Source organism: Mobula hypostoma, chromosome 5 (genome assembly GCF_963921235.1).
Source record: "Mobula hypostoma chromosome 5, sMobHyp1.1, whole genome shotgun sequence".
Classification (NCBI taxonomy): domain Eukaryota; kingdom Metazoa; phylum Chordata; class Chondrichthyes; order Myliobatiformes; family Myliobatidae; genus Mobula; species Mobula hypostoma.
In genome coordinates, this window is record NC_086101.1 from 144,227,885 (window position 1) to 144,247,576 (window position 19,692).

Genomic DNA, 19,692 nt, shown 5'->3' on the forward strand with positions numbered 1-19,692 from the left:
ATGAAGCCAACTTTGATAATACATAAAATGGTTCTGCTTGACCAATTGTAGACTCATTGGTTCACCCTTTAAATACTTAATCCTTGCTGCGTCTTCCCCAGAGGTGCTATTTCACATCATCACCCAACCCAATTCTCCCCCCAGTGTTTATTCCACTTTTATTTCTTAACAAAGATCTTTTTCCTAATTTATTACAATTTTCATTCAGTTTCCCACATGACCCTTACCATAAAAATCCACAATTTAAATAATTTACACCTTCACAATGCATTCTCAATAACGAATTCTCATGGAGTATATGCCTAAAACGGGTTTCTTCTTTGAGGTTCTGATTAAGAGAGAATTAAAACCATTTAGTTACAGAATAGCACTAATGTGGAAGTACAAATTCTACAAGAACCTTGTTAGCAATGGCAGCAATTTTTGAATCTTGAGCATTGACAGTGTGAATGCTAATGTGATTAACTAGTGGCCTTTGGCAAAATCCATTTTCTTTAAGCATCAGCATTAAAATGAGTAATGTAGATCTGGTTGAATTTAAAATTTCTTATTTCAGTAAGGTATAAAATCAACATATTTAGTTCTTTGAAAATGGAAGGATTTATTTGCAAAGAATAGCAAAGCATTTCACATCCAACCACAGCCTAATTTTCCCCAGATGGAGGTGAGAACTGCCAATGTATAGTTGAGGATTCCCAGTAGATTAAAACCTCAGTTATTCAAACCACATTTACAATAATTCTGCTTTAGAGGGGTTATTTTATTGTTGGCCATTGGAGATTATGCAGTATAGACTACTATATACTTACAGTCCTTAGGTTCTTATGTTCAGGATAGCAACCAGGACTTCAAATTATTTCATTTCAAATTTGCAATATATCCTTTTAGACTTTTAGTTTTCTGCAATCTTACGTTGAAAGGTCACGATAGAGGGGATGGGGAGAGGATGTTTCTTATGCTAGGGGAATTTAAGACCAGAGGATACAGCCTCAGAATACTTCTGCCATCTCCAACCAGATCCCACCACCAAGCACATCTTCACCCCACCCCTCTTTCCACTTTCCGTAGGGATTGCTTCCTACATGACTCCCTTGTCCACTTACCCTCAGATCTCCCTCCTGGTACTTATACTTGCAAGCAGAACAAGTGCCACACTTGCCCCTACACCTCCTTCTTTACTACCATTTAGGGCCCCAGACAGTCCTTCCAGATGGGGTGACACTTCACCTGTGAGTCTGTTGGGGTCACTTACTGTATCTGGCCTCCTGTATGTTGGTGACATAGATTGCGAGACTGCTTCATTGAACACCTGCACTCCATCTGCCAGAAAAGGCGGGACAGCCGGTAGCCACCCAATTTAATTCTACTTCCCATTCCCATTCTGACATGTCAGTCCATAACCTCCTCTACTGCTACAATGAAGCCACATTCAGGTTGGAGGAGCAACATCTTATATTCCATCTGTGTAGCCTCCAACCTGATGGCATGAACATCGATTTCCCAAACTTCCAGTAATTACACCCCCCACCTTTACCATTTCTCATTCCCATTTGCCTCTCTCACCTTTTCTCCTTACCTGCCCATTATCTCCCTCTGGTGTTCCTCCCCTTTCCCTTCCTTCTATGGCCTCACCTATCAGATTCCCCTTTATCGCTTTCACCAATTGATTTCCCAGCTCTTTACTTTACCCCTTCCCCTTCCCAGTTTCACCTATCATTACTACCTTGTACTTAGTCCTCGTCTCCCCCACCTTCTTACTCTGCCCTTATCTTTTTTCTTCAGTCCTGATGAAGGGTCTTGGCCTGAAACATCAACTGTTTACTCTTTTACATAGATACTGCCTGGCCTGCTCAGTTCCTCTAGCGTTTTATGCGTGTTTCTCAGAATTGAGTGACATCTTTTTAATACAGAGATGAGGAGGAATTTCTTTAACCGGACAGCAGTGAATCTGTGAATTCGGTGCCAAAGGCAGCTGTAAAGGCCAAGTCACTGGGTATATTTAAAATAAAGGATGAATGATTCATAATTGGTCAGAGCATGAAGGGTTACGAGGAGAAGACAGGATTTTGGGGCAGATTAGGAACGTGGATCAGCAATGATGAAATGGTGGAGCAGACTCAATGGGCCAAATGGCCTAATTCTGCTCCTGTAGCTGATGGCGCTATCCATATAGAAACATAGAAAATAGGTGCAGGAGTAGGCCATTCGGCCCTTCGAGCCTGCACCGCCATTTATTATGATCATGGCTGATCATCCAACTCAGAACCCAGCCTTCCCTCCATACCCCCTGACCCCTGTAGCCACAAGGGCCATATCTAACTTCCTTTTAAACATAGCTAATGAACTGGCCTCAACAGTTTGCTGTGGCAGAGAATTCCACAAATTCACCACTCTCTGTGTGAAGAAGTTTTTCCTAATCTCGGTCCTAAAAGGCTTCCCCTCTATCCTCAAACTGTGACCCCTCGTTCTGGACCTCCCCAACATCGGGAACAATCTTCCTGCATCTAGCCTGTCCAATCCCTTTAGGATCTTATACGTTTCAATCAGATCCCCCCTCAATCTTCTAAATTCCAACGAGTACAAGCCCAGTTCATCCAGTCTTTCTTCATATGAAAGACCTGCCATCCCAGGAATCAATCTGGTGAACCTTCTTTGTACTCCCTCTATGGCAAAGATGTCTTTCCTCAGATTAGGGGACCAAAACTGCACACAATACTCCAGGTGTGGTCTCACCAAGGCCCTGTACAACTGCAGTAGTACCTCCCTGCTCCTGTACTCGAATCCTCTCGCTATAAATGCCAGCATACCATTCGCCTTTTTCACCGCCTGCTGTACCTGCATGCCCACTTTCAATGACTGGTGTATAATGACACCCAGGTCTCGTTGCACCTCCCCTTTTCCTAATCGGCCACCATTCAGATAATAATCTGTTTTCCTATTTTTGCCACCAAAGTGGATAACTTCACATTTATCCACATTAAATTGCATCTGCCATGAGTTTGCCCACTCACCCAACCTATCCAAGTCACCCTGCATCCTCTTAGCATCCTCCTCACTGCTAACACTGCCACCCAGCTTCGTGTCATCCGCAAAATATCTTATTCATTATGAAATTACTTTGTACTTTCCTGTTTATAAATACCAGCAAGTATGTGTATATTCTCTATATGAAATCTAAAATGAATCTGAAGAATCTTCTATCTATTTCTAATAACCTGTGAATAAGTCAGAATTGACTCTTTTATCCAGAACAAAACAGGAAAACTAACATGGATAACAAAACGGACAAAGTCCTTCCAATGACAATTTGGTCAAGGCATCCAATTCTTTTTCAATTTTGGATCCTTATATTTAAATAATCCATGCATTTTTATGGCCAATTACTGGTTTTAGCAGTAGTTCCCTATAGTCTGGGATATGTTAATCAAAAAAAAATGTCGTTTTAAAGACTTCGAATCCATGTAGACTTGCCACAGCTGACTGTTCTTCAGTGTCCATTTTCCTTATATTGTTATAGAATCAGAGAATTGTATTCCAAATAGAATTTTTTATGTGTTCCTTTGTAGTCAGTTTCAGTCCAAATTTAAGCTTGATGAGTAATATTTAATAATTTATAAGGACACTATTTGTATAATATTATCAAATATCTTTTAAAGATGTCAATCTTTTGTGCCACCTCAAAAAATACCACTGCATTGAAGTATGACCCTGCTGCATTTAAATCGATATTGATTATTTACTCTAGACTCAGTACACTTCTGACATACTATAAATGACTATACACTCCTCACAATGGATATTACAGTAATCATGCAATTGGATTACATTCTTTTCAATACCGGGGTGAGAATATGTTCCAATATTACTATCCTTCTTGTGAATTATTACTATCTATCACTACTGTGGTGTCCTAAGGATCAGTTTCCTAACTTGTGAAATGTTCCAAAGACCACTAACTGACCCTTGATTATTTATTGTCAATGACTTGGAAGAGAAAGAGGCAGAATGTAATATGCTTATGACACAAAAATTTAGGAAGGAATGTAGTGACACCTATGGTGTGTTTGTCTACTGGCTGTAGGTAGGTTGAGATATGTGGACAAAAAACTTGGCCAATTAAGCTCAATGTGGGAAAGAGTGAAGTCACGCTCCTTGGTAGGAGGAATCAAAAGGCTCCTTCCAGAAAACACAAATGAGCAATCTTGATGCTATTGTGCAAAAAGCATGCAAGTGAAGCATGGAATTAAGAAGGCAAATGACATATTGGCCTTTTTTGCTAGAGTTGTAGTTTGAAAATAGAGAATCATTAATATCTAAGTGGTTTTGGTGAGTACGTTTTGATTCACTGATTTAAAAAAATGATATTCTTTCACTGAAAGTAATTCAAAGGGGATTTAGAGGGCTAATTTCTGGTACAAGAGGTTTATCATATTACAAAAAGCTGTAAAAATAAGGCATATACCCTATGGTACTCAGCAGAAAAGTAGATGACCTTATCGAAACAGCTAAAATCTGCCGAGGTAGATGTTGAAATGTTTGCACTAGAGGGAAGCAAGTGAGGGAACAAAGCAATAATTTATGAGTGAGGTGCACAGCAATTTCTTCTTGGGGTAGTGAATTTAGGAATTCCGTACACTGGAAGGATGTGGAGACAAAGTCACTGGAGGTATTTGAAAAGGATGTTGTTTGAGTGGTTACGGAATTGAAGATTATTTGGAAATGGATCAGAAGACAATAAGCCTGGGACAAATCAGCCATGAACCTGATGCATGGCAGGACAGGCTTGTTGGGCTGAGTGGCCTTCTCCTGCTCTGATTTTGTTATATGTATGTATTTGCTTGAGAGTACCAAAGTTTATCTTATCTGATTCATGTTTCCAGAAGACACATTTCCGTTGAGTTTCCCTAAACGTATGTTTTATGACCTCAATATATTTTATGGAATCTGAGCCAAACTGATTGGATCTAATATTTGTTCAACGTCTTACTTAATGAATGCCAATAACAATTATTTTCTCCAAAATCATTATCTGTTAATAATCTTCTATAATATTTATGGCCCACTTATCCTTCAAAGTAGCAGTTTGATGTTTAGCACCGTCAATTTTTAATGTAGCTAAAATATTTTTGGATTTTGCTTAGTGTTGTGCTTATCAATTTTAATCATTTTAATTGCTCCACATTACAAAATTGCTTTCCTTTTTTTTCTGAGGAACTCTATACTGCAGCAGAATCAAGTACAAACCTCATAAAGGGTTTGAAATAGTTTTGATCCATCTTAGCAAACAATGCCTTGGTGCATTACTTTAACATTCCAGTGCCTGTTGCTTTAACTAAAATTATTCCCAAGAAGATAAAGTCGCTGATAAAATAATAGCCTCCCCTGAAAGCCTGGGTTTAATTACAAAGATTGCATAACATTGTTTGAAATACTAAAGGTTCCACGCAAACAGATTTTGAGGAATATATTCTTTTATGTCTCCCAAAATAAAAGAGCAAAATCATGATTTTTTATTTTGTAAGTATGCTGCAATTTGATAAATATTCAATCAATCTCATAACAATCAATATTTTGTGCTTTGCACACCTTTGCCTTAACTTTTCTTCAAAAATATATGTAAAGTCTATATGCACAAGCAGCATCCATTGTCAGGGTTGAACCCAGGACTTTGGGGGTGTAAGGCAGTACCTCGCCAAGAAACTCCACAATGTCTCAGTCACTAAGCAGTTGCACATCTATTCTCATTATTACTTAAGCCTGTACTAATTTCTGTCAAATTATTCCATTATTTAGCTGTTAAAGGTGGCCTCTCAGAAGCCCTGTGAATAATCCCAGCCATCCATATATTCCTGTATATATGAAATCTTCTGTGCCTTGTTAGCTCTGCCTTGTCCAATCCCTGACTCTGCCAATCCATCTGCAAAATCAGGTTCACCAAATACCTCCAAACGTTCTATGCAAGGGTGAGAATGGTGTATGTCTGAGTAAGTACACTCTAAGAGGACTCTGCCAATATTCAGCAATTTAATTGTTTTGGGTGTGGCTCTTTTTGGTTAAATTGGATGTTTAAAAACTAGCTAGGTGTTAGCAGAGATAATCACTTTGTAAACTACATTTGCCATTTTTCCTAGGAGCTTTACACTACTTCAGCCAAGAGTTAGACAGAGACTTAGTGTAGACTTACATTGCTATCTATCATCAGAAATCACTTCACGATTGCATCAAATGCACGCTCCACTTTTTCTTTAGTACCTTATTATTCCATCTGTTTCTTGTCTTGTTACTTATTAACGAAGAGCTACTTTTTCTTTTGCACCTCTTTATTTGTTTGAAAAATTCACCATCGTTTATTTCTCATCTGGTTCTATATTTATTTGTTCTTTCATTGGAATGCTGATGTTGCTGGCAAAGCCGTGCTTATTGCTCATCCTTAATTGTCCTTGAACAGAGTGGCTTACTGGGCCATTTCAGAAGGCAGTTAAAAGTCAACTATTTACTGATCTCTGCTATATCTAAAGCTTATTCTACTAGAATGAACACAGCTATAATTAGATTTCAAAAAGCACTTGAATAAAAACAAACTGCAGATAGTTGAAGTATGAAAGACAAGTAAAAATAGCCAAATATAATCTACAAGTCAGACAGAGCCAAGGGCCTTACATCAGAGCTGAAACTTCGGCTCTGGTTCTTTCTTTGCAGATGCTGCCTGACATGTTGAATATCTCTAGTATTTCCTGTTCTAAAATAACTCCATTGATTCAAAAGACTGAAGTTATTGGAGGTCTTGACGAATCCTGTGAATTTCCTTCTGTTTGTTCTGTCTGTGCTGCTGAGGATATCTTCCACCTTGTTTAGTGAATTATGACACACTTTGAAATCTACCAAGCATATTTAATTGAGTAAAAATGAATTGATCAGTGTGCATGTTATGCCATATAAAGAACCTACTGCAGTCAAAACTGGAATGCAGCAAAAAAATTTTCAGTGAAAACAATTAAATGTGCTGAAAGTATGCAGTCTATGAAGTCTGAGCTAATGACGTTAATAATAATAGTGAGGGTTATTGAAAATGGACTGGAGAGTTTAAAAAGCCAATGAGGAGGAATAAAAGGCGATTTTATAAATGCCCAGCAGACAATATTAAAAGATAGGATAAGAACTTGTACAGTATATAAAATATTAGACAATAATAAATTGCTTTGGAGGTTAGTTGAACCAGGCCTCTAGCACAAATTAGCTATCGTTCTGCTCAATATTCAGAAACATTAAAAATCTACTCAACTAAAATACTATTAACATGTATAATTTAAGAAGTAAAATTAAAACAGTTAGTTTTGTTAATTAATGCATTTTAAAGTATTTAATTAAATTTAAAAGAAAATTATGTTTAACATATTCATGTCTGTCAACCATTTCTTGCAGCAAGTAGGCATATTTCCCTTTGTAACTGATGAAAAGGAACAGAGAGTTTGCACTTCACGCTGGATTCCACGGGGTATCCAACAGCGGAGTGCAGACAGAATGCTATCACTAAGCACTTCTAGTGTCTTCTGCTTAGCAGGCCCATCTATCAGAACACTGATACAAATGAAGTTACATGTTAGAAATTGCACAAGGAATCACAGGATATTTCCTCTGGAAATTTTGAACCAGTTTTAATTTAGAAAGGAATACAGAACACTTTCCTCAAAACATGGTGGGATAATAAGAGCCTTGGCAAACATTAAAGAGAAACTTGAAATAAGAATATAAATAAGACATGCGAGGCTCTACAAATGCTCAGTTGAGCAACACACGCAAGATGCTGGAGGAACTCAGCAGCATCTGTAAAGGGAAATAAAGAGTCACTGTTTCGTGCTGAGATCCTTCATCAGGACTGGAAAGGAAGGGGGGTGGGAATAAGGGGCCAGCTTGTGCTCCTTCCCCTCCCCCTACCCTCATATTCTTATTCTGGCTTTTGCCTCTTGTGTTCCAGTCCTGATGAAGGGCCTCCGCCTGAAAAGTTGACCATTTACATTCCTGCTTAGATGCTGCCTGACCTTCAGAGTTACTCCATCATTCTGAGTGTGTTGCTAAGAAGACATGGGTTAGCTGAATTTGCAAGACCAAGACCATGCAATCTAATGTGATTATGTGGGTGGCTATAAGGGACATGAGTACACATACAGCAGAATGATATTGCAGGAAATGCCTGAGCAAGGAGTCATTAGGTTGAAATAAATAATTCAGAGAAAATATGATTGCAAGTGACTTAAATCATGTCAAAGACTAATATTATTTAAAATTACATTGTAAGGAACATATGAGAAAAATGATAAAAGTGATAACAGATAGGAAAGTATAAAGACATTTTGTTTTCCCAGGGCAGTGGAAGAAATTGAAATTACCAGCAGTCGCTTTCTCCTATAATTGTTAAACATAATGTCAAGTTCAAGTGTGATGTTATTTCAACTATATACATGTATACCACCGAACAAAACAACGTTCTTCCAGACCAAGGTGCACAACTCAGTGCATATAACTCACACACACAACGTATAGTCATAGTAATAGTCATAGTCATACTTTATTGATCCCAGGGGAAATTGGTTAATCACGGGGGGGAAATTGGTGACTTATTTATGAAAAATAAATTAACAAATAATAAGGTGCATTTATGCACAAGTTAAAAAATAAACAGTATAATGACACTGACACTTCATTTGTAGTGGGACCTGGGTGGTGGCAGGAAGTTCTGTAGGCTCATGGTCTGGAGAAAGAAGCTGTTTCCCATACAAACAGTCCTTCTCTTGATAGCAGAGGGTCAGAAAAATTGTTGGATGGTTGAGAGGAATCATTGGCAATGCTGAGGGCCCTCCATACAAAGTGATCTTGGTAATATCTTGTATGGGTGGAAGGGAGAGCCCAACGATCCTCTCAGACGTCCTCACTATCCTTTGTACAGTTTTGCTATCAGATGCCTTGCATTTTCCATACCAGATGGTGATACAGCTGATCAGGAAAATCTTAATGGTGCTCCCGTAAACTTGGTTAGAATTGGGGGCGGGGCACGGTGGGGGGAAGCCTCACTCACCTGAGTGTCCTCAGGAAATAAAGACTCTGATCTACTTTCTTGACTCTGGCGGACCATTATGTGCACCCCGAAAAAATTGGTGCTCCTAACTCTGTCCATTGAGGACCCATGTATGTGCAGTGAGGAATATTAATTCTGCACCTTCCTAAAGTCCACCATCATCTCTTTAGTCTTGTCCACATTGAGACTCAAGATGTACTCGCACCATTCTAATAGCCACCCTAACTCAACCCTAATGCGCCGTCATTGTTGATGAGGCCAGTCACTGTTGTGTCATCTGCAAATATGATGATTTGTGGAAATGGATCTAGCAGTACAATAAAGCATCAGTAGCGTGAACTGCAGCAGTCCTGAGGGAAGCTGGTGCTCAGTGTGATGAAGGTAGAGATGCCGCTGCCAACACAGACCTGAGTGATTGTACACATATACAAGCACAATATCTGCCTTTAACGGCACCACCATCTAAAAGCAGTAAAAATTTAAACTCCTGTGCACCCCCTGTATATTCCTCTCAGATTACTGCTTGCAGTTTTCTTCCGTATATTCTACTACTGATCTGAAATTGGACTCGCAAGGTATGTCAGAGAGAGAAGAAATTGTTATGCAGAAGAACTTAAATTCTAAGCAGATTTTGACTGAAACAAAGGAAGTTGTGGAATAAAGATATTTTAAATTGTAAAGGTTTTCTATGATCTCCATCTAAGAAGATTATTGCCTTCAGTGTGAATCACTGACAAGAGGTTATTTATTTCATATCATTGCTCGGGAGTGAAGGAAGAGGGACAGAAGATCTTTATGGAAAGAGAGTACAGAGAACTAATTTATAGTACTACACTACCCTATTTAAGGAGGAATTGAAAAAAAACTGATGATTACCACTCTTGAAAGAGAGCAAGCCAGGAGTTTGGTACTAAATTTAGTGATCTAGCAAAGGGCTGACAGAGGCATAATGGATTGATTACACTTTTTTTTGAAAGCCTGTTATGATTCCACAAATAAGGTTTTCAAAACTGCCAGCAGTAATTTATTTTTATATACTTTTCAAAATAGATGCTGCACAATTTTAGTTGTTTATTATGTCTCATTATGGTAGTTTTCAGAGCATAATCACTTCCTTTGGCGGCAGCTGCCCCAAGTATTTAAAGTAATTTTTATAAAGTTGGTTGAATCCCCTTGTAGCCAAGCTCTTCTTTATTGAATTAAGGACAGGAAACGGTGGGAATGCTCCATCATTGGGCATCATCTGTGGAAAAAGAACTGGAGTTAATGTTTCACATCTACTGTATAATTTCTCATTGGAATTGAGTTCTATTGAAGTGTTTGAGTCCAAGTGAAGACCGGTGTAAAACTCTGATAATCTATAACTTCCAGGATTCTGGTGCTGCAGACTAGCAGATTTTCTGAACTATTCGATGTAATTGCTAATAAAACCTAAGCACACTTTAATTTTGCTCTTTTTTTTACATGTAAACAGTATTAGAATTAATTTCCTAGTGAATGCCATAATTTAAAGAGAACAGAAAATATAGAAGTACTATGAACCTCTGTCAGACTTCAAACCCACTCATATTGATGACCCCTAGTTTTCTGGAGACCAACCCCTTCCTCAGACCACACATCTGTCCACAGTCTGGGCACTGACCATGAGGTCTAGTGACTCTGGGTGAGAGGCAGACTCCAGACCACCTCTCGCCCTACGACTCTGGACCTCATGCTCACATATCGGAAATACCATACCAAACCATCAGAATTTCCAAACACTTGGATGCCAGATTATCAGAGTTTTGTGTAGCATAGAACTGGTTAATGCTGAAATTAGTAATTTTTGTTTTCATGGACGCTAATTTTAGGTTTATTAATTGAGTTTTTAAAATGGTTTCATAAGCATTAATTGTACTACTTGGTAATTCTTATATCTATAGTCCTGAATTAAGTTATATTTAATTATGTCTTCTTTCTCTCTCTCTCCCCCCCTCTCTCTCTCTAGTCCTGGTACCTGGGCTAGTTTGGTCCCATTCCAAGTGTCAAATGGGGCTACCATCCTGCCAACCAATGTACAGAATTACAGTTTAAACTTTATCAGTGAACCCTTCCTCCAAGCAGAAACGACAAACTGAGGACAACAAGGATCAAGCGGCATCTCTGGATTGTATAGAAAAGTCTTCAGAAACACAGACAAGTGATTGCTGCACTCACAATCACCAATTTCTTGCAAGCTTAAAATCTGCATAAATGGTATTTCATCTGTGATACTAAGAAGGTGATTTTAGTATTTGATGGTGAGGTGACAGATTATGTCTAAGTGACCGGCCTTTATTGAACAATGAATCCACTAGGGGACAATTGTTTAATTTCCAGATCTGATAAACATTATACACTTATTAGCTTTTAGATGTTTGAGAGTTTGCATGTTTAGCCAATTAGTGGGGTTCAGGTATCTTTTTTTTCACTCAGTCCAAGAGTAGTTAAACTACAGCCCAGTCCTCCTGGTTGATGAGATTTGACTTTGTAAGGTAAAGGCTGGATGAGGAATGTACATGTAATTTTGTGTTTTCTACAAAATTGTTGTCTGAGGGGACAAAAAGCCCATAAAGCACACAATTAGTCTATGCACACTATGCTACTGCAGAAAACAAAACAAAAAAAAATACATCCAGTTTTACTGGATTTACATTTGATGATTGGCTCCACAAGTTATTCTTGTCACTGAACCCTCTTTTCCTTTTACTTTTAATGCTTAGTATACAGATCTGAACAGAACAAATTTGATGCAAGACTGCATTTGGAAAAGCACCATAGTGTAGTTTGAAGCTGTAATTGTCCCTCAAAGTATCAGATGCATTGCAAGTATCTGAATGCAAGAATGAAGCTCACTGATATTTTTATGTTTCCCCTAAAATGTCAGTAATTCTTTAAAAGAACACTTAAGAGGCAAGTGCAATTTAACATATCTGATTAAGGGGATTAATAAAAGTCCTTATGCCCTAGGACTCTAAATTGAGGGGATGCAATATATAACCTTTAAATAATTCTGAACAGTTCTTATCGTCCCCTTCGAATGTGCATTAATTAAGGAAAGAATAGAATGAAATATGGACACATCCTGCTGCGACATGCTTGCTTAGGAAAGCAGTTGAATGGAATTGAAAATTCTGCACTTGATTCCTTGTTCTCCAATACCTCTGTGGAAGTAAAAAAAAATGTAATATATATGTATCAGGTGTGTCAGGAAAAAAAAGCATGGCATTAGCAGTTTCCAAGGACACAGATGCCAAGGTGAATTGGTGTCTCACGGAGGGTGTTGGTGAAGAGCACCACAGTTTACAATGGCAACAGGATGCAGCCGCTAATATTTTCCGCACTCTACCGTGTAAACGCTGTTTTTAATCACAGGGTGCTGAGTATTGCATGGTGCTTTTCTTTAGCCTTGCTATCTGCCTGATAGTGCTAGTGGCAGGACACCAGTGTGTGCATGGCAAGTCAATTTTGCCTCTTCTGTTTCTCTGTAACTCTAATGGATCTATCCTTGATTTGCACGAAGTTATATAGTCCACATTACGTGCCTTGCCTTTAAAATAAAACAGTGACATCACTGCACACGTTTGCTGCATATATTATAGCTCATCCTATAAAATTTACCATTTGTATGAAAAAAAGTTATTTTGTACTCCAGAGGACAGTGTGACATCACTAATTGTCAATATTCAAATACTTTGACTTTGTTATCTCATTTATAAAGCATATCATGGCTGTGTATAGTTGGTGCTTAAAATTTTTAATCAGCCAGTAATATTTTTCAGTATTTTTGGCAAGTTTTTTCTATTAATCTTTCATGTTTTTCATCTATCAATTACTTGTTTGGGAATTTTTGAACTTGTAAGAATTATGCAATACCAAGTTTTGTCTATATAGGTAAAGCTTTTAGCTATATTGATTATCACATTAGTATGCAGATTAGGTGATGTAAGCTTTTTTTTTCCATTTTAATTGACCAAAGTGGTGCTGCTTTCTATGCAGTATGATAGGTCCTTAAAAGATGGTCAGGGGAGGATGCTTTGGGGAGGGGGGATTTTTAAGGAGAGCTCTACAGCACAGCTGTGATACAATGCCATTTGGAAGACAGAGGCTGCAAAGTAACTGTTCTGTCTACTGTGACAAGCTTTCAACTTGGTTCTTCTATTGACTTTCCACCTGGGGTGCAAGATGAACTCATTGAATTTTTAAAAAAAGTATATTAAAAAAGTTGTCATTTTCACTGGAGACAGGCTTGACTTGAGCTTCAATATCAATTAGGAGCTGCGATTTTCTCTTGTGAAAAATTTACTTTGGCAGAGATCTATCACTGCTGGCCTCCAATTCCAGCAGCAAATCTATAGGTCTTCTGTCCAATGTCCAACACTGATGACTCAACTGAACTTTTTATTCTTTAGAGGTGACTTAATCTATTCAGTCTCGAACCAGTGTAGCTGTTGATTTAGAGGTGAAATGATATTCATTTCATTTCTCTAATGTTCTGCTCAAAAATGTTTTTTTTCATTCAAATAGCACTTAATATTTTAGCTTCCCAAGGAGATTTCTATTTTATCAATGATATCAATTCCTCATTGTTAAGTATCAATGCAGCCTAAAGCCAAATCATTTGGAATAGCAAAAATCTCAAATCAAGATATAAACAATTCAATTCCAAATATAATTTTAAACAAAGGTGATTTTAATTAACCCAACGGATCAGCAGTGGAAAATTATTTGAGCAAGTCTCTTTATTGCTTAACTGTAATGACAGATCTTAAGTTTCACAAGGAAACTTGAGAACACAATTTTTTTTTAAATGTTGTCCCCAATTCTGAGCATTTACTGACACTTCATCAGGCAACTTGTTGGAGACTGGGCAGAACATGACAGAGTGAACAAAAATTAATTTATTCAGAAAACAAAATTGATTGAAAGAATAATGGAAAGAAAAAAATCGGCAACAATTCCTTATAAAAGCAGGGTTATTTCTCCAAAATATTGCAGTGAGTAGAGGATAGTTTTCTATAAATTATGTGCCTAAAATCAGTCTCAGTAACCTACACAGTAAGGGCTCTAGGCTTGATTGACAGGAGAATTACCCAATCATTTCTGCTCTAACTGGCTATGACATTTTTATGATGTGTAGCCTAAGGTGTATGCCGAAGAGCTTTTCTCTTCATGAGAAAAGGGAGAAAATGAAAGGGAGGTTCTTGAGAATCAACTTTATAATATTAGAGGGCTTTGCAACTCAAGTCAAGTCTCTGCTCTCCTCCTTCACCAGGATGCCAATTCTGACAAACTGAAGCCACCCCGTTCTATGTGCACTGTTTCTGCCTTTCGCTAAAGTGCTTTGCAGCCTTGGCCATTTCCCCAGTGTGTTGTAAAAGTTAAGGCAAAATAGATTGGGAAAAAAATTAACAGCAAAGGAGACTTGTATTGAAAAAAATCTGGCAAAAACAAATATCTATAGCAATAGCTGTGGGAGTATGATTCAAGCACGGCATCTCAGTGAATAAGTGTTAGTAGATTTGTTATGGTTGTGTAATGTGAGGGGAAACAAAGAGGGGTCTTGAAAATGAACCACCTGCCTTGCAGACTGTAATTTGTACACTGTATAGTTTTGTTAAGAACATTTTAAAGTAATTACCCTTTTTTGTAATGCTAACATTTTTTTAAATGAGTTAATTGGGGGAAGAAATGATTACACTGGCTTTTGAAAGACCAGTTTATTATGCCATTTTTAAGAGAAAAAAATCCTGTCTGGAAACTGGACTTGAGTTAAAACTCTCCAGTTACCTAATTTATATATTACAAAAAAGACTGTCCATATGCTGAACTTGTGTAATCCTATGCTTAAAAAGTGTAGGTTCCTAATTTTTAATCCAGTTTTAAATGGAGAAAAGTTATATTTTATGAAGGTTATTTTGTTGTATTTAGTGTTGAAAAGGTTGGTTTGCAGAAACATTTCATAATGTCGGAAGGAATACTGTTTTTATTAGTGTGTATGGCCTACAGTAAAAGTTTGTGTGAGTTTAAATGTTGGTATTTATGATTAGAGAGAAAGTGCACAAGGGGTTTGACAACAAATCCAGTACTGGCAACCCACCCAATGAATGAACCCAGAGAAGATTCCTGATTGATCTTGTACAGTGTGGAAACAAGAGTACTCAGGGAACTACCTGGGGCCTCTTGGTTATGGCACTGGTAAGGATTTTGTTTTTGTTGCACACCACTGCATTGCACTTGCACCATGCAGAAATGTCAGAAAGATATCCCATATACAGTGTACAGTATTCTGTTTTTGAAAGGACAATGCAATGTTGCTGGCGGTTAGGTCCCAAGATGATACCAGACGTGGTTTACTTGTTCCCGTTAAAGTCTGCTGCTGATAATAACCAGCTGCATGCTTTGTGAGACTTCTCCCAATTTGATGGCAAAATTTATTCCTGCTTATCTTTAATGTGTAGCACATGCAAGTTCAGAAGGAAATAAAAATTGTAAGAAAACGGTTTAAGAAAGGGTGCTGATTAACTCTTTCATATTTGCACTTTTTAAAACTAATTCTCTACATGCCTTTCAAACAGAAAATTGCTCTTTAGCGTTTTATTTTCTTTTTTATTTGAATTTTATACTTCCTGAGCGTGCAGTTGGCAGCTGAACAGACTTCACTGGAATATGCAGCAGGATAGCTAACATCAGTGGTTTTAACTGAATAAGATTAAGTCTGGACCATTGATGTTGCCTTGTTTAAACCTGCATTTGCACCAGTTCCTTCTCAGGGGGCAGTGTTGTGGGAGGGTGGGTGGTGGGTTTGGCGCAGATGCCACAGCAGCAACTTATTGTACTGTTCCATCTCACAGTGCTTTTGCCACTTTGTTAGTAGTTAAAGGGGACATGTTGGAAATGGTCAATTTTCACCTTTTTGTTGCAGCTTTTTTTTTCTTACAGGAGGTATTTAATAGCAAAAAAAGATTTAAAAAAACTTTCTCTAGGTATGAGTCTCTGGAAATATCTGTATTTTAAGAATTTACTGTATGTTTAAATTTGTAAAAAATGGTCTCAGTATCAGTGGCAACTTCTCACCTCACCCGAAAGATGCCTAACCACTCTGAAAAAATCAATGTTCTCAATCCAACCATCCGTGAGTTTGAGTCATTTGACCTCCTTTCCATTACAGACATTATGCGATTTTTATTTCTCTTGATAATGAACAATTCCAACGAATCTTCTGCCAATTTAATGGAAATGACTGGATTATGATTCCAGATGCAAAATAAAATAGCAATAATGGTCTCCATTATAAAATAGTGGCCACTTACATTTGGCAGCATAAGCTGGTCTGGCATTTTGCTTTCAGACCATGGTATTATCCACTTATAATTAAAAGTAACATTGCTGAACAGGTTTAGCAAATCAGGCACCACACACAGAGAAGGGAAAGACGACGACGTTTTGGACATAATCCTTTGTCAGGTTTACTGGAAAACAGAGAGTGAGGGGAAGGCTTATACTGGAAATGAACTGTTATTAGTGTTCTGGGAAAGGCTTATATCGAAAACAGTCTCTTGTCAGAGTGTCAAAATTCTGATGATCATCTCAGTGTTTCAGCATTTGCTACTTTTGTTTCAGATGTCCACCACCTACAGGTATAGAAACATAGAAAACCTACAGCACAATACAGGCCCTTCGGCCCACAAAGTTGTGCCAAATATGTCCCTACCTTAGAAATTACTAGGCTTACCTAAGCCCTCTATTTTCCTAAACTCCATGTACCTATCCAAAAGTCTCTTAAAAGACCCTATTGTATCCACCTCCACCACCGTTGCTGGCAGCCCATTCCATGCACTCACCACTCTCTGAGTAAAAAACTTATCCTTGACACCTCCTCTGTACCTACTCCCCAGCACCTTAAACCTGTGTCTTCCTGTGGCAATCATTTCAGCCCTGGGAAAAAGCCTCTGACTATCCACACGATCAATGCCTCTCATCATCTATCAGGTCACCTCTCATCCTCTGTTGCTCCAAGGAGAATAGGCTGAGTTCACTCAACCTATTCTCATAAGACATGCTCCCCAATCCAGGCAACATCCTTGTAAATCTCCTCTGCACCCTTTCTATGGCTTCCACATCCTTCCTGTAGTGAGGTGACCAGAACTGAGCACAGTACTCCAAGTGGGGTCTGACCAGGATCTTATATAGCTGCAACATTACCTCTCGGCTCCTAAATTCAATTCCATGATTGATGAAGGCCAATACACCGTACGCCTTCTTAACCACAGAGTCAACCTGCGCAGCTGTTTTGAGCATCCTATGGACTCAGACCCCAAGATCCCTCTGATCCTGCACACTGCCTATATTTTGCCATCATATTTGACCTACCAAAATGAACCACTTCACACTTATCTGGATTGAACTCCATAGACTGAGTTTTTTTATGCAGGCTCATTAATTCCTAAATTAAGCTTGCACATTGATGATCTACTGCTAATATGGAACCGTTCTTAAATAGGGCAGTATTGTTGTACTAAGTTTGCCTTCTTGAAATGATAGGAATACAAATGTACTCAGTAAAGAACACATTGTTGAGTGACAGGTACGTGATTTTAAGAAGTTTTAAACTCGCAGATAGTTATCTTGTTAGGTATCCAGTGCTATCAAGTGGGAACTTCTGGTTTCACTAAGAGCATGTGTAAATAAAACACACATATTTGATAGTTAGATAGACCATAACATGACTCTGTAATCTTTTCTCTTCCAAGGTAGTTAGCTAAACAGCATATCTCAGCATCCCTTCTTCATTCTAGAGCCAAAGGGATGACTAGTCAGAACTAGTAGAAACAATATTCCACAATATTTCAAACTAGCAGAAACAAAATATTTCTCGTGTTGCCTGCCTGACTGGACTGAAAAGTTCAATGCTGTAGGATCTGTCCCATCTGTTCCAACAAAGCTCGATATTTCTCAGAAATGACAAGAGGTTGCAAAGCCTTTATATTTAAGAGGCAGCAGTAAAGTCCACTGACACTGAAACCACTTTCATCACAGAACTGTTGTGTTTCTAAATAAATAGCATGATGCATTTTTATTATCAAAACTGTGCTGCAGGGACTGATGTGTATTATCAACTGAAGGAACTTTGTTATAACCTTGGTCACTACAGTAATGTATGTTCCTTTTATGGAGACCTTGGGATATTAAATTGAATTATGTTAATGCAAAATGAGGATTTGAATCAAAAATAATACCAGCATATGTTTACCAAAAATGTCAAACAAGCAGTGCCTGTTTAATCTTGCAGTCTCTGTTGAGTTCAGTTGTAAATCAATTCATTCAGACAACTTGTTTTCTGCAAAAATGATCCAACTTGCAGAACGTAAGGGTAAATCCTGCCTAGCTGTCAGCTTCCAAGAGCTTGTTTACCTGCTCCATATTCACAAAGGTAGTTACACATATATATATATTGCATTGATGTGTGTAACAGCCCAAATACCATTTAAGTCTTGACACTGCGCATTGTACAGATATTCTTTTCGTTGCGAGTGTGGCTCCTAGTCAATCTGCAGATGGTAATTCTGAGAGGAAGGGAAGGGAGCCCACTTGTAAACCTTTTGAGATCTTTCTCTTGAGAACAACTTTTGTAGGACTGTGTGTTTCCATAGATACATGATGCTACGTTTAGTCCAGTAGTAGGTAACAAGTAGTCAGTAAGTGCTTGCTAGCCACGCACCAGGGTTGTTCCATTTTGAAACTTGTGATGCTTTAGTCCCATACACACTACTATAGTTGCCAAAAGGAGCAAAAGGAAAAGGTAACTGAATTGGCCATGGACAGTAAAGTACTCTTGTTCTCCATGTCTGGATCCAGGTGTCTGAGATGGTTTAAAGGCATTGAGAACTGTCCAGACTGTTCCCTTACAGAGTCTAAATCTTCACAAGTTTTAAACTGGTGTAAATTCAGCTTGACTTATGTGATTGTAACTGTTATATCCAGCCTATACTGCTAGCAGCTGCTCATACTGCAGTCAATTACTGGAAGTGGATATGTTCCCTATGCAAATAAAGAAAAAAAAACAACTTAAAAATAAAAATGAGCTATGCTACAACCACTGGTGTTCTGTCTCTTTGTTCATTCCTGAGGTGGTAAATGATACAGTTTCAATAGAATTTCAAGTTTGGCCTTGACTGATTCAAGTACTAAGGTTTCAAAGCTTAAAACCCATATTAGACACAAAAAAAACAGAAGCAGCATTGAAATTTGAACTTCTTGCTGAATTTTTTTTTAACTGGATTGCCCTGTGAATTATATAGGTTGTTCTCTATTCTGTGTTACTGTTATTTACAGGTACTTAAAATATCTATGCTTTTACTTGCCTTAGCTAACGCAAAGACATTTTTTCTTGCCTAACACACACAAAGCTAATGGAACTCAGCAGGCCAGGCAGCATCTATAGGGGGAAATGGACTGTCGATATTTCAGCTCCAAACCTATTAGTCCAGATGAAGAGGCTTGACCTGAAATGTCGACTGTCTATTTCCCTCCAATGATGTTGTCTGATCAGTAGTGTTCCTCCAGTTTTTCATATGTTGCTCCAGATTGCACCCTCTACC

General features: G+C 38.1%; 1 protein-coding gene across 11 annotated transcripts in view; it reads left to right on the plus strand.

The window, feature by feature from the left end:
- Positions 1-19,187, plus strand: part of LOC134347065 (nuclear factor 1 B-type-like) — a 314,847-nt gene extending 295,660 nt beyond the window's left edge. For all 11 annotated transcript variants that reach the window (XM_063049136.1, XM_063049132.1, XM_063049141.1 and 8 more), the window contains one exon: positions 11,061-19,187. In XM_063049136.1, coding sequence (XP_062905206.1) covers positions 11,061-11,190 — 130 coding nt within the window. In that variant the 3' untranslated portion in view covers positions 11,191-19,187. The remainder of the gene's footprint in view (positions 1-11,060) is intronic.
- The last annotated feature ends 505 nt before the right edge of the window (positions 19,188-19,692 follow it).